Source organism: Lithobates pipiens, unplaced genomic scaffold, assembly GCF_037356315.1.
Source record: "Lithobates pipiens isolate NorthernLeopardFrog02 unplaced genomic scaffold, aLitPip1_a1.2 Scaffold_24, whole genome shotgun sequence".
NCBI classification, from domain to species: domain Eukaryota; kingdom Metazoa; phylum Chordata; class Amphibia; order Anura; family Ranidae; genus Lithobates; species Lithobates pipiens.
The window spans coordinates 10,992,677-11,007,105 of NW_027507786.1; the positions used below are offsets into that span (position 1 = coordinate 10,992,677).

The 14,429-nt window shown below is 46.5% G+C and overlaps 1 protein-coding gene across 1 annotated transcript in view; it reads right to left on the reverse strand.

Moving 5' to 3' along the window:
- Nucleotides 1-14,429, reverse strand: part of E2F8 (E2F transcription factor 8) — a 45,738-nt gene that overhangs the window by 16,702 nt on the left and 14,607 nt on the right. Inside the window, exons 5-9 of the mRNA XM_077453607.1 lie at nt 12,990-13,280; nt 11,899-12,060; nt 10,736-10,873; nt 8,052-8,249; nt 4,597-4,672 (exon numbers count right to left, since the gene is read on the reverse strand). Coding sequence (XP_077309733.1) covers nt 4,597-4,672; nt 8,052-8,249; nt 10,736-10,873; nt 11,899-12,060; nt 12,990-13,280 — 865 coding nt within the window. The remainder of the gene's footprint in view (nt 1-4,596; nt 4,673-8,051; nt 8,250-10,735; nt 10,874-11,898; nt 12,061-12,989; nt 13,281-14,429) is intronic.

Consider the following 14,429-nt stretch of genomic DNA (forward strand, 5'->3'; position numbering starts at 1 on the left):
CTTAAAGGGGGCTCCCGGATTCCGATAAGCCCCCCGCCCGCAGACCCCGACAACCAACGGCCAGGGTTGTCGGGAAGAGGCCCTTGTCCTCATCAACATGGGGACAAGGTGCTTTGGGGTGGGGGGGCCGCGCGGCCCCCCCTTCCCCAAGGCACCCCCCATGTTGAGAGCACGCGGCCTGGTACGGCTCAGGAGGGGGGGGCGCGCTCGCTCGCCCCCCTTTCCTGGCCGGCCGGGTAGCGTGCTCGGACAAGGGTCTGGTGTGGACTTTGGGGGAACCCCCACGCCGATTTTTTTCGGCGTTGGGGTTCCCCTTTAAGCCCATTCCAGGCGGCGGAGCCCGCGATGTCTCCTTCGCGGGCCCCGCCTACCTGTACACGCGCTCGAAATGGGCGGACTTTCCGAGCGGGAACAGTCCGCTCATTTCGAAAGTACAGCGGACAGGCCCACACACGGGCGGACTGTTCGCTCAAACAGTTTCAGCGGACAGTTTTTCGGAATTTCCGAAAGACTTTGTCCGTCCAACTGTCCGCTGAAAGCCCACACACGAGCGGACTGTCCGCCCAAACACTGTTCAGCGGACAAGGTTGGGCGAACAGTCCGCCCGTGTGTACGCGGCCTCAGAGTGCCCACTTACATCAGGTTTCTGCAATGGAAAGCCCCCTTACAGCTGGTGTCTCCCATCAGTGTGCCCCCTTATACAATTTGTCACCATCAGAGTGCCCCATTATATAAAGGTGCCCTCTTGCATAGGGTGTCCACATCAGCGTGCTCCCTTACATTAGATGTCACCATAAGTGTGCCTCCTTACATCAGGTGTCCCCACCAGATCAGATGTGCCCATCTGATTGCACTTTAAATTAGGTGTGTTCTTCACAGTGCCCCTTTACATCAATTGTCCCCATCACCGTGCTCTTACATCAGGTGCCCCCATCACAGTGCCCCTTTAAATCAGGTGTCCCCATCACAGTGCCCCTTTACATCGGGTGTCCCAACCACAGTGCCCCTTTACATCAGGTGTCCCCATCACAGTGCCCCTTTACATCGGGTGCCCCAATCACAGTGCCCCTTTACATCGGGTGCCCCCATTACAGTGCCCCTTTACATCGGGTGCCCCCATTACAGTGCCCCTTTACATCGGGTGCCCCCATCACAGTGCCCCTTTACATCAGATGTCCCCATCACAGTGCTTCTTTAAAATCAGGTGTCCTCATCACAGTGCCCCTTTACATCGGGTGTCCCCATCACAGTGCCCCTTTACATCGGGTGCCCCTTTACATCGGGTGCCCCATCACAGTGCTTCTTTAAATCAAGTGTCCTCATCACAGTGCCCCTTTACATCGGATGTCCCCATCACAGTGCCCCTTTACATCGGATGTCCCCATCACAGTGCCCCTTTACATCGGATGTCCCCATCACAGTGCCCCTTTACATCGGATGTCCCCATCACAGTGCCCCTTTACATCGGGTGTCCCCATCACAGTGCCCCTTAACAAAATGTGCACATCAGGGTGTCCCTTAACATAAAATAAGGGTCATGCTGATGGGCACATTTTATATTAAGGGGCACTCTGATGTGTGTGCCCATCAAAGTGCCCCTTTTAATATAAAATGTACCCATCAGTGTTGCTCTTAAAATAAAATATGCCCATCAGCATGCCCCTTAACATGAAATAAGGGTCACATTGATGGGCGCCTATTATGTTAGGAGGCACTCTGATGGACAAATTTTATTTTAAGGGGCATGCTGGTGGGTATATTTTTAATGTGCACATCGATGGGCATATTTTGTAAGGCACATTTTGTTGTGCCCCTTAACAAAATATGCCCATCGATGTGCACATTAAAAATATACCCATCAGCGTGCCCCGTAAAATTAAATTTGTCCATCAGAGTACCCCTTAACATAAAAGGTGCCCATCAGCGTGACCCTTATTTTATGCTAAAGGGCACTCTGATGAACACATTTTATTTTAAGGGGCATGCTGATGGGTATATTTGTAATTTGCACAATGCTGGGCTTTTTTTGTAAGGGGCATGCTGATGGGTATATTTTTAAGTGCACACTGATGGGCATATTCTGTTAAGGCGCACCTTAACAAAACATGCAAATCAGTGTGCACATAAAAAATATACCCATCAGCATGCCCCTTACAAAAAAAGCCCAGCATTGTGCAAATTACAAATATACCCATCAGCATGCCCCTTACAAAAAAAGCCCAAATTTTGCAAATTACCAATATACAAATACAGTCATGAGCCCACATACCTCAACTGCAGGAGGGCACAACAGAAGCTGCCTCAAGGAGTCGGAGAGCCAGGACCCGGGAATTCGGAACCGCGGGCAGCATGGGGGGCGGAGCGCGCACCTGACGTCACACCCCCTACTGCCTGTGAGCGTGCGTGTCTTCAGCTCCGAGACGCGGGCAGGAGCAGGGGGCGGGCGCATGCGCACAGCGTCACTGGTTGCTAGGGAAACCCGCGGTCCCAGCAAACCAGTGATTGCTGTCATTTACTATGCTGGCGGCATAGCGGTCCGGGCGGAAGCCCTGCTCGGTCCGGACTCGGACCGCGGGCCGCCATTTGATGACGGCCGTCCTATGGCAACAGTCTTATAACAGTTTCTAACACAAGTTGTAACAAACGTCTGTACTTCCTCTACAATCACTTCTTGTAGGTCTTCACTCCACTGGGCTCCCAGTCTCTCTCACTAGACTTGTTGATCCACTGCCACTGGATCTCCTGATCTCTTCCAACCTTCTCACTCAGTATCTTCCTCAAGCTTCACCCACGCTTCCCTGCTGGGTCCCTAGCTTGGCATTCAGATACTCCTCAAGTGTCACCCCACTGGCCTGCTCGGTCCCTGGCTTGGCACACAAGGCTGCTCTGCAGGAGTCACCTCCGCCAGCTGGGTCCCTGGCACCTGCTGAAGTTTCCAAATTCTGCACCATCCCCGGTTGGCAACAATACTGCTCTGGTACTTGCTTCAGCTACTCACTGTGGTCCCTGGTAATAAAGTGGTTGGTCTCTTAGTGGGGACAGCTTCCCCTCTACCTCTGACCACGACAGGTTCTCCGGCCGGTAGAACAGTCACTTCTGGTTGGACTACAAGCCAACAATCCCAACCCTATGCTGCGCTCTTACTTCTGGATGGGCGTTCACACAGCCTGGCAGCCAGATGTCCCCTGGGATAGGCCTCGGGCTCTGGCCTAGCAGCCCAGGGCAGCACAACACACGACCACCCAGACAGCCATCCAGGTGACACAAAACCTGTTCACCTGATTCCACCCAAATAAATAGCCTCTCCCAGCAGGCCAAAGGACCCAAGAAGATCCTTACCTATTGGCCGAGATACCCCATCTATTCCTAATCTGTCCTTGCATTGCCCTCATCTCATCTAATGCCACCAGATACCCGGCCATCTAGTGACAGAAGAGAGAAGTGCAGCAACTCCAGAATTAGGGAGGAATCAATTGATCCATCAATTGGCCAAGGCAACTATGCCTGGCAGGTAAATTGAAGAGCAACCCTGCCTAAACATCAGGGTGCTACACTTGTAAGCGCTTTCCCTAGTAGCTGAGGGACGGTTAAACCCTGCAGTCGAGTCGTGTTTACCATCCCCCCCCCCCACCTCCAAATGACTCCCCTTCACGCAAGCATTTTACCCGCTGTTGCTTTTGGCAAGTGAATGGGGCAACTCTGCAATCACCTCGCAGCTGTGGGCAATGTACACGTTTGCAGCGCACTAGTCCGGGGTTCCAGCAGGCAGTGAGGAGGCAATGCAGTGCCTTCTCACTGTCTCAAACGCTCTCCAAAGTCCCAAAGCAAAAGTGAATGAGCACCAATAGGGGGGGGGTTCCCATTCCCCTATTGTCATAAAGAAACACATGGCTAAAAACACTCCACAAGAAGATTGAGGGGAAAAATAAAAAAAATAAAAACAAAATCAAGCACACCATTATTTAACTGGAATCTCTTACTATTGGATATGAAAAGTGATATGCAGGGCGAACCCCTTCTGAGACAGACAAAGCAGCTGTTCCTGGGATTACATCCCGGTCTCGTGTAAGACGCCGGGATCAGTCTGTACCAGAAATGTCACGGCTGCCCCCCCATGTTTAAATCCCCTCTTAACTTCCCCGTCCAAAAGCAGCTACTCAAACTGCACAAACTGTTGGCATTAACCACTTGCCTACTGGCCACTTTCACCTTTCAGTGCTGTCACACTTTAAAATGACAATTACATAAAGCGCTTTTCTGGGGGTATTTAATCACCAAATAGGGGGGGGGGGGGGGGGCGCATTGATAGGTGGCACTGATGAGTATGCCCCGGTGTGCATTGTTGGGACTTTTTTCTGTTGATTTTTTTTCCTTCAGGTTTAGTAGTGCAAGGGCCGGCCTGATTCCATACAAATTGAAACTCCTAAGGTTTGAGCTCCATATTATATGGTTTTGGTAACTCTGAAGGAAAGAAAATGAGCAGAAAATCTGATAGTGTGTATGGGGCTTAACTTTTAGGCGTTTGGTAGCCAAGTACAATCACAAACAACCTTGCAGCAAAAAACAAAAAAATAAATAAATAAAAACACTATTTACTTTGTTTGATCAAGCTGCTCTTTACAGATTGCTGCAAGTTGAGCCATCTTGCTGGGGATGGAGAAGTCACTGGAATCTGTTAAGGAGGGAAAAAAATAAAAATTGCGCTTATTAGTTGAGCATACATTACATGTGAATTGGCAACAGTGCGAGGCTACATTCTTACAGGTGATTTGGCCCAGTGCAAATTGCGAAAAGGAATTTTCGGAGAGTGGAACCCTGCAGCCATGGAGCCCATTCACTATAGTGATAGTCCGTTAGAGGCTGCAGCTATTCTGCAGTAATTGCTGCTGGCGGAAGATTCCTGCTGCTGCAAATTTGCCAAATCGCCCCTTGCGAATGTAGCCTGACTGATGAGCTCACTGGATTTCTGGAAGGATCTATAGGTAATTTGCAAAATATATATAGTTCCCATTCCCCTATTGTTTGCAAAATATAACCAAATACTTTAAATGGTTTGGTTTACAAGACCAAAAAAAAAAAAAAAGACAGTAACTAGAAGGTCATTATTAAGATGTACATACACTTTAAAGTCAGCAGCTACAAATGCAGTAATACCTTGGATTGCGAGCATAATTCCTTCCAGAAACGTGCTTGTAATCCAAAGCACTTATATCAAAAGTAAAGTTTCCCATAAGAAATAATGGAAACTCAGATGATTCAATACACAACTATTTATTCATATAAAAAATTACTACGGCAATACAAAATACAGTATAAAAAAAATTAACCTGCACTTTAACCCTTTCATGACTAAGCCTATTTTTGGAATTTGGTGTTTACAAGTTAAAATCCATATTTTTTGCTAGAAAATTACTTGGAACCCCCAAACATTATATATATATTTTTTAGCAGAGGCTCTAGAGAATAAAACGGCGATTGTTGCAATATTTTATGTCACATGGTATTTGCGCAGTGGTGTTTTAAACGCAACTTTTTGGGAAAAGGGACGCTTTCATGAATAAAAAAAAAAAAAAAAAAAAAAAAAAAAAAACAGTAAAATTAGCCCAATTTTTTTGCGTAATGTGAAAGATAATGTTACGCCGAGTAAATAGATACCAAACATGTCACACTTTATAATTGCGCGCACTTGTAGATTGACGACAAAGTACGGTACCTAAAAATCTCAATAGGCGACGCTTTAAAAATTTTTTACGGTTACCAGGTTAGCGTTACAGAGGAGGTCTACTGCTAGAATTATTGCTCTCGCTCTGACGATCGCGGCGATACCTCACATGTGTGATTTGAACACCGTTTACATACGCGGGCGCGACTTCCGTATGCGTTTTCTTTGCTTCGCGAGCTCGCGGGGACGGCGGGCGCTTTGAAATTTTTTTTTTTTTTTTTTATTTATTTTAAAATGACTAAATTGTTTTAAAAAAAAAAAAAAAAAAATGTGATCACTTTTATTGCTGTCACAAGGAATGTAAACATCCCTTGTGACAGTAATAGGTGGTGACAGGTACTCTTTATGGAGGGATCGGGGGTCTAAAAGACCCCCCACCCCTCCTTTACACTTCAATGTATTCAGATCGCCGAAAACGGCGATTCTGAATACCGGATATTTTTTTAAAACCGGCGCCATTGGCAGCCGAGTAAACGGGAAGTGACGTCATGACGTCGCTTTCGTGTTTACGATGAGGAGACTGGAACGAAGCCGATTACGGCTTCGTTCCAGTTACTCCCCAGCAGCCAGAGCCGACGGATCGCTAATCGTGCTCCCGCTCAATCGGTAACAGCGGCGAGAGGCGGCGGGAGGGGGGGGGGGGGACGTCCCCTCCCGCTCCTCCGGCATAACAGCCGAGCGGCTTTTAGCCGCATCGGTTGTTATGGCTGGAAAGCCAATCGCCCGCTGTAAAAAACGGTACCGGGATGATGCCTGCGGGTGCGGGCATCATCCCGGTATACCCCCCGGAAGCCGAGTACGCAGATCTGCGTACGCTCAGCGGGAAGGGGTTAAAATACAGTACTGTAGCTCATATCAAATGGTAGGAATACTGTAAAAACATTGTTAAGGAGTCCGATATTGATTCATGTAAAGCCGCTGGTGTATAGTATACAGTACTGTATGTGGCCAGAGGTCCGAGGGCACTTGTGGCGCCCATCGCTTCCTGAAGAACTCGGAGACACTCGGGAACTGTTGACACGTCCGGGTGCTCCAAAAACGCTGTTACGCCCACCCCACCCAGCTGGGAGGATCTCCTAGTTCTCCAGGAAGCGCTGGGAGCTATCAGCGCCCTTGGACCTCTGGCCACATACAGTACACCAGTGGATTTACATTGGATTAACACCAGACTCCTTAAAGCGGGAGTCCCCCGTTTTTTTTTTTTTTTTTTTAAAGCCAGCAGCTACAAATACTGCAGCTGCTGACTTTTAAAATAATGACACTTACCCGCCCAGTGCGCCCGCGATGTTGGCACCCGAAGCCGATCTCTCGATCGTCTCTCGGGTGCTGCCGCCGCCATCTTGGGTATGGGAATCAGGAAGTGGAGCCTTGCGGGTTCATTTTCCGGTTCCCTACTGCGCATGCGCGAGTCACGCTGCGCAATAAGGATGGTCCCCGCTGTCTCTGGGATCCGTGTGTTTCCCAGCAGGCGACCTTCGGAAAGGGGCGTAGATTCTGCGGAAAGGGGCGTACCTTCTGCAGAATCTATGCCGGAAGTGGGTGCAGATACCTCCCTCCCCCCTGAAAGGTGCCAATTGTGGCTCCGGAGGGGGGGGGGGCAGGGGAGGGTTCCAATGAGCGGAAGGTCCACTTTAGGGTGGACCTCTGCTTTAACATTTTTAGTGTAATTTTTTTTTTTTTTTTAACATTCAAATTGTGGGTTTTTTTTCCCACCACAGAGGTGTACTGTACAGTATAAACAAGTCTGCTCATCTTGTAAAGCGCTCGTTTACCACGTTACTTGCAAACCAAGGTATTACTGTTTGCAAGTATCTTGCATGGCGCAAGATACGAGGCAGCTATAAAAATTACAATTCAATTATCTTAATTAACAGTCCTCAGGAAGAATCAGCCCAGAAGAGCAGCAAGGCGCAATATCAGGATGTCTAATCCCCAAAAAACAAATATAGCAGCCAGCAAGTGTACAGCAGCCAGCAAGTCACCATCCTCTGGATAAAAGGGAAAATTTATAGCAAATAAAAAAAAAAAAAACAAAAAAAAAAAAAAATGTAAGTTTTGACATTGACAACATTACAAAACAAATAATGCAAATAAACACCCCATACAACAAAATACTACATGAAAAAAAAATAAAAAAAAAATAAAAATAAAATAAAAATAAATAAAAAAAATAAAAAGAAACTCACACATTAGTGCAAAAGAGTGAAATACACCAGAATCAAGCCAAAATCAAGTACTTGTAATTCTGAGTCAAACAAATCTGTACAGAAATCAATCTAATGCAGACCTGAGGAAAAAAAATAAAATAAAAAAAAATAAATAAACACACCGCTCTTTACAGGACTGCTGGGCGCAGAGTTGATCTTCCGCCGGTCGTTTTCTATACTCCTGGCCAGTTTGATTAAAGACTGGTGGCGGGTAAAGCTCTGCTTTCCACGGGAGGAAAACAGATTCTTGGCGCAATTCTCCTTAGGAGATCTCAGATCCAGTGCTACAGAGCTGGGTAACATGTGGCCAGGAGAGGACTCTGGGGGGGAAAGAAGAAAGGAGAAACATGTGTCAGCAAACAAACTGGCTACATAATGAGTGCTGAGGAAATTGCATCTATTTATTAAATTTTTTTTTTAGTTTTCTAAAAGTATGGGAGGGGTTTGATTCTGTCTGGTTTTGAAAGCTGAAAACCATAGAAACTGTAAAAGGTGCTAGGTTCATATTATCAGTGGATCAGAGACTGTGGAAAAGATCTGTGGAGGCCAGTCTCAAAAACAGGGTGCCCAGATTTGAGACTGCCAAAATAGTAAAAAAAAAAAAAATGTAATATTAGTATTGGATTGCAAACAACAACATGGAACAACCAATGTGTTTCGGGGGCTCAAAGACCTCCCTTTTCTTCAGAGCTTTAAAAAAGGTAGAGGGCAACCACTAGTGCCGAGCTTGGGTTTGGTCAAATCTGTTAGTCAACTGTCATTTTGGGCCAATCAGCTGCAGTTTGGAGAATACCCACCAAGCAGCTGCAAATATAAAAAGGGCTGGGATATGCCTTACATTATTAAAGAGGATTTTCCATTTGAAAAAAACATTTAATTAAAAATTAGCAGCTACAAATACTGCAGCTGCTGACCCCCCCTGCGCTCAGCGGCGCCGGCATTGCAACTCTGGGCTTCACAGCCGGGCACCCACTGCGCATGCACGAGCGGTGCCACGATTTGCCGCGCATTCATCTGGGACCGGTCACGTGTCCCAGATGACTGACATGAGGGAGGGGGCAGAGCTGAGCCCTTCCTACGCCGAGAGGAAGTGATGTCCCCGATCCAGGCACTGAAGGAGGCAGACTATGAGGGACCACCTAGCAACAGGCATTTAGAGGAAAGTAAAAAAAAAAAAAACACACCACCACATTTCCACATTTTTTTTTTTTTTAGGAATTTTACATCACTTTTTTTTTTTTTGTGTGCAACACCGCTTTGAAGTGGATGGAAACCCTCTCCTATACCCAGTGAAGCGAACAGCCTCAGATGATACACAGAAATGAAACAAATTACCCTACATAAGTTTTACATGTATATCTGCAGTCTTCAACTTTATTTATTCTTTAGCAAATGCACATCATATTAGAAAATGTTCTGTCTGTTGCAGCAGTGGGAGGAGAGTCTGGGCATACACTGTGTGAGAGCAGCTTGGAGGAAAGGCAGCTCACCCCCACTCACTCCACATAGGCAGAGGAACGTAGAGACTTGCAGCGCTGTCTTTGAATAGACAAGCTCTCTGCTAATCTCCCAACACAAAATTTCCAGCTGCTTGTATCTCCTCTGTCAGAGAACTTGTCAGAAGTTATCATGCTGCTAACAAAGGAACGGAGCAGCAGAAAGACGTGAGACTTAGTGCTTTGGAGAGAGATAAGTAAACACTACAGACATATTCAACATTTAATGAACGGGCTTTACATCCACTTTAACCAAAAATCACCGCAATAGGTCAAGGACACTGACCTAAAATGTCCATATGGCAATATTAGGCCAGTGATATCGGGGGATGTCCTGGCATAAGCTCATTGGCCTGGCACGGTCTTCTGCCTTCAAGTTAAGAGCAAACACAAGCTCATCCTTAGTAAATCACAAGAACTCAAACTTCACAAATCACCAAAAATTGAAATTTTTATATTATATATATATATATATATATATATATATATATATATATATATATATATATATATATATATATAAAATCTTTTTTATATATATATATATATATATATATATATATATAAAATCTTTTTTGCCACCTGTTGGGGAGATTTGCCTTTACTTCCTGTCCCATAGTCAAGGAAAGGAGAACACCCCCCCCCAATGAAAAAAAATAAAAATCTCTGGATGTCACAAGAACTAGTGTCTCCATTGGAGGATTTCCCTCTATTCCTGCTGTGAGGACAACCTAAAATGTGGGATTTTCAGTCACTTTCACTCTCAGCGATAATAGTTCACAGGACAAATAGGGAGGGTGAATCTTCCCGACGGGGGCACAGGCAGCAATAAAAAAAAAAAAAAAAAAAAAAAAGGGATTTGCCTTTAGTTATACTTAATTTATTAGCTGTATACGGAAATCAGTAAAAGCTGATGGGAAATCTAAACTTTTATAGTCACTGAACAGGTAGTAAAGGGAAATCTTGCAACAGGGGTCCTTTTTTCAGTGACTTCTCAGAGAGAGAGATTTCTACCCATTTCCTGATGTGTCTTTCAGGTAGACAGCAGGTTTATCAGACAGGAACCCCAATGGTCAAATGAAAGAGCACACATGGTAGGCTGGCAACCTTGCTGCCAACTTCAAAGCTGTGGCGTAGATTTGTCAGCCTGCAACAGGAAGTGCTATTACTGGCAGGATCTCCAGGGAAGCAAGAAAGTCACAAAAATTATTTGTTTGTGAAAATTGTATACAGTAGGGCATGTCACCAAATATACATCTTAGGGTTACACACACTTTAAAATGCCTAGATAGACAGCTGCATGACCTCACCTTGCTGTCCGGTACAAGCGTCAGGCCCCGTCCACTGGAACGCTGGCTTTCGCCCCCTCTCCTCTGTCACGTGGACTTTCTTTATGAGGCCCAGACTGCTCAGAACGTTGGCTATGTCATATAAACGCCGGATTTTTGCTGCAGAAAAAAGTGACAAAATACAGATAAGCTGAATATACTCATATGTCCAAGATCAGATCCCATGCAGCCCGTTCCTTCACGAGGTGTCCGGGATCAGATCCCATGCAGCCCGTTCCTTCACAAGGTGTCCGGGATCAGATCCCATGCAGCCCGTTCCTTCACAAGGTGTCCGGGATCAGATCCCATGCAGCCCGTTCCTTCACGAGGTGTCCGGGATCAGATCCCATGCTGCCCGTTCATTCACGAGGTGTCCGGGATCAGATCCCATGCTGCCCGTTCATTCACGAGGTGTCCGGGATCAGATCCCATGCTGCCTGTTCCTTCACGAGGTGTCCGGGATCAGATCCCATGCTGCCCGTTCATTCACGAGGTGTCCGGGATCAGATCCCATGCAGCCCGTTCCTTCACAAGGTGTCCGGGATCAGATCCCATGCAGCCCGTTCCTTCACAAGGTGTCCGGGATCAGATCCCATGCAGCCCGTTCCTTCACGAGGTGTCCGGGATCAGATCCCATGCTGCCCGTTCATTCACGAGGTGTCCGGGATCAGATCCCATGCAGCCCGTTCCTTCACGAGGTGTCCGGGATCAGATCCCATGCTGCCTGTTCCTTCACGAGGTGTCCGGGATCAGATCCCATGCTGCCTGTTCCTTCACGAGGTGTCCGGGATCAGATCCCATGCTGCCTGTTCATTCACGAGGCATCTAGGATCAGATCCCATGCAGCCCGTTTATTTTATGTTCAAATCCCAAACCAGAGATCTTTCGACAGCTGAAATACTTCCAAAGCATTACAGAAAATTTGGTTTAAAGTTAAAAAAAAAAAAAAATAAAAAAAAAAAAAACCCCACACACATATATATTCCCCCCTTATCAGTGCTCCTATATACTCCTGATATTTAACTGACACGCACATTAGGAAAAAAATAAAATAAAATAAAAAAAAATTCTGCCTTCACATGTGATTTGCTTGCTCATCCAGTAAAGCAATAGACTTTTGGAATAGTTAATAAACACTAGCTTACTTTTGAATTTGCTTTTATCCAAATCATCAATCTGATCTTCTCCAATTAGAATTTTGGCAGCAATTTCCAGGCTCACAATCTGTGGTTTGGACACCAGGAAGAGCATGACAAATTTCTGGCTCATCACCCGTAAAGACTTCTCCTTCCTGCTGTTTACTGATGCTGTGTGGACAAATGGCAAAAAAATTATAATATATATACATATACACACAAATAAAAATATCAGATCAATCTGGAAGTTCTTATATTTTATTCCTTATTATACAGCTTAAAACCAGCCTATTAAAATGTGAAACCATCACATTCCCCTTACAGCTTGTGCACAAACTTATTACAGGAAGTATTTTTCACCATAACCCCTAAAAACGATTTTAAAAGTTACATTCGGCTCACCAAGGAGCCCTCTGGAAGGTGAATGCTAGTTTTAGATGGTGTACAGACGAGCAGGGGCCCTCTGATGCCTCCTGTAATTCACAAAGGGTATCAGAGATCCCACGAATACTCTGGGCCCAGGGGGCAGGTCTGCGACAGCCTGGGCTCATGGAAGAGCGGTGAATGACGTTGGCCATCATTTAACCCAGTAGAGTAGTGCCACCTGCAGGTGACAGAATTGTACTGAAAGCAAATATTGCTGCCTTTAATAAGTGCTGGTCTGTTAATTTTCATTTACAAAGGATAAGTTCACCTTTAGGAACATGGTACACCCATATTTAGGATGCAACATGTTAATGTTACACACACTTGCCGCCCCCAACCCCCCCCCCCCCCCCCCAGGTCATCGCTGTGACAGCAGGCCAGGGATCTTCTCCCCACACCCACGGTCACAACTGAAAACACACCACAGCTGTGCGGGACTCCGCCCACATCATTCATTCACAAAGTTCTGTGAATGGGAGAACTACAACTACCATCATCCATTGCAGCTGAAGGCTTGTAGTCCTCGATGAGCTACCAGGGTGCCAATGAGCACTCAAGATATAGTTCAATTGACACTTCCCATCAGGATCACAAGGTACAGCCAGACAGCTACACGGAGTCTGCAGGAGGCTGAAATTGCACCCGTAAATTTGCTAAAAGAAGTGAGATTTTACCGGCTCTGAACTCCAGTCCCGGCAGCTCCACAAAGCTGATCTCCGTCTGCTTCACCCAGGATTTGGGAATGGGGGCTTCCTCCAGAGACTCCGGCTCCTCCTGCTCTCGCTTCTTTAGATGGAGTATCTGGTCGGCATATTTGCACTCCTCCCCAACCTGTCGCAACGCCTCAAAGGTTTTGTTGAGGTTATGGCGGCCATGCCAGATGTACTTGTTCTTGGCGAGACGACTAACCATATGCAAGCTTTCCAGGACGTTAACGATATCGTAAATTCGTCTGCGCTCAACACCTGTGGGAAGACACAAATTCAATATATGAAATTATTATGCCTGTGAGGAAACCTCTAGACAAGTAGAATGAGCACGTTTAAAAAGAACTCTGCTTTAAATCTGAACTCCAGCCTTCCGTTCAGTGTTAACGGCTCCTCTCCTGGACTGAAATGGCCTACTCCGATTTCGCTGCACACTGTGAGCTTCGCACAATGTGCATTAGAAGCTGCAGCAAGTTAGACAGAGCCCACCTCATTTCCTGGCTGCATGTTCTCTCTCTTCTTGCAGTTTCCTCCCCCACACACACACACACACACACACACACACACACACACCAAAGTTTATGACTATATAAATGCCATAAACAAATAGTCTGTCATCTGACAACATCAAGTCCATTTCTCCACTTTGATTTCAGGTTCAATAATAAAAGAGAACCTGGTTTTAACATCCTTAAAAATTTGGCGTTTAACGCCCCCCATACTCTTTTGGATAACCCCAGATCCATTGGCGGCTGTTGGGGTGGGGAGGGGGGGTGGGGTGTGGGTGTCAAACAACCACCTCAACTCCCCCCACCCCCATCTGTTGGTCGGTCCGGCACTTACCCCATCTAGGACTTAGGAAGTGTGCGCAGTCTCGGTGGTAAGGGGTATGTAATCAATGCTTCCGCAGCCACTGCTAGAGTGCTGACAGGGGATGGAACCTGTCCTGGCTCCTGTAATGCCGCGTACACACGGGCGGACTGTATGGCGTACTTAGTTCATCATACAATCCGACGGACAGTCCGTCGTACTTTCGACTGAATGGACTTGACCACACACGGATGCACAAACAGTCCGTCGAAAGCTTGCGCGATGACGTGTACAGCACGTACGACGGGACTAGAAATAGGAAGTCCAATACACAGCAAAGCACCCTTCCGCCGTGTAAATCCTTTCTGAGCATGCGCCATTCTTAGTCCGTCGAACTAGCCTACTGACGAGCGGATTGTCCGCTGAAACCAAAGTATGACGGACAGAATTTCGAAAAATCCGAAATTCTTAGTACGCCAGACTGCACGCTGAAAAAGTCCGCTGAAGCCCACACACGAGCGGACTGTCCACTGAAATGTGTTTCGACGGACTAAGTACGCCATACAGTCCGCCCGTGTGTACGCGGCATAAGGCTTC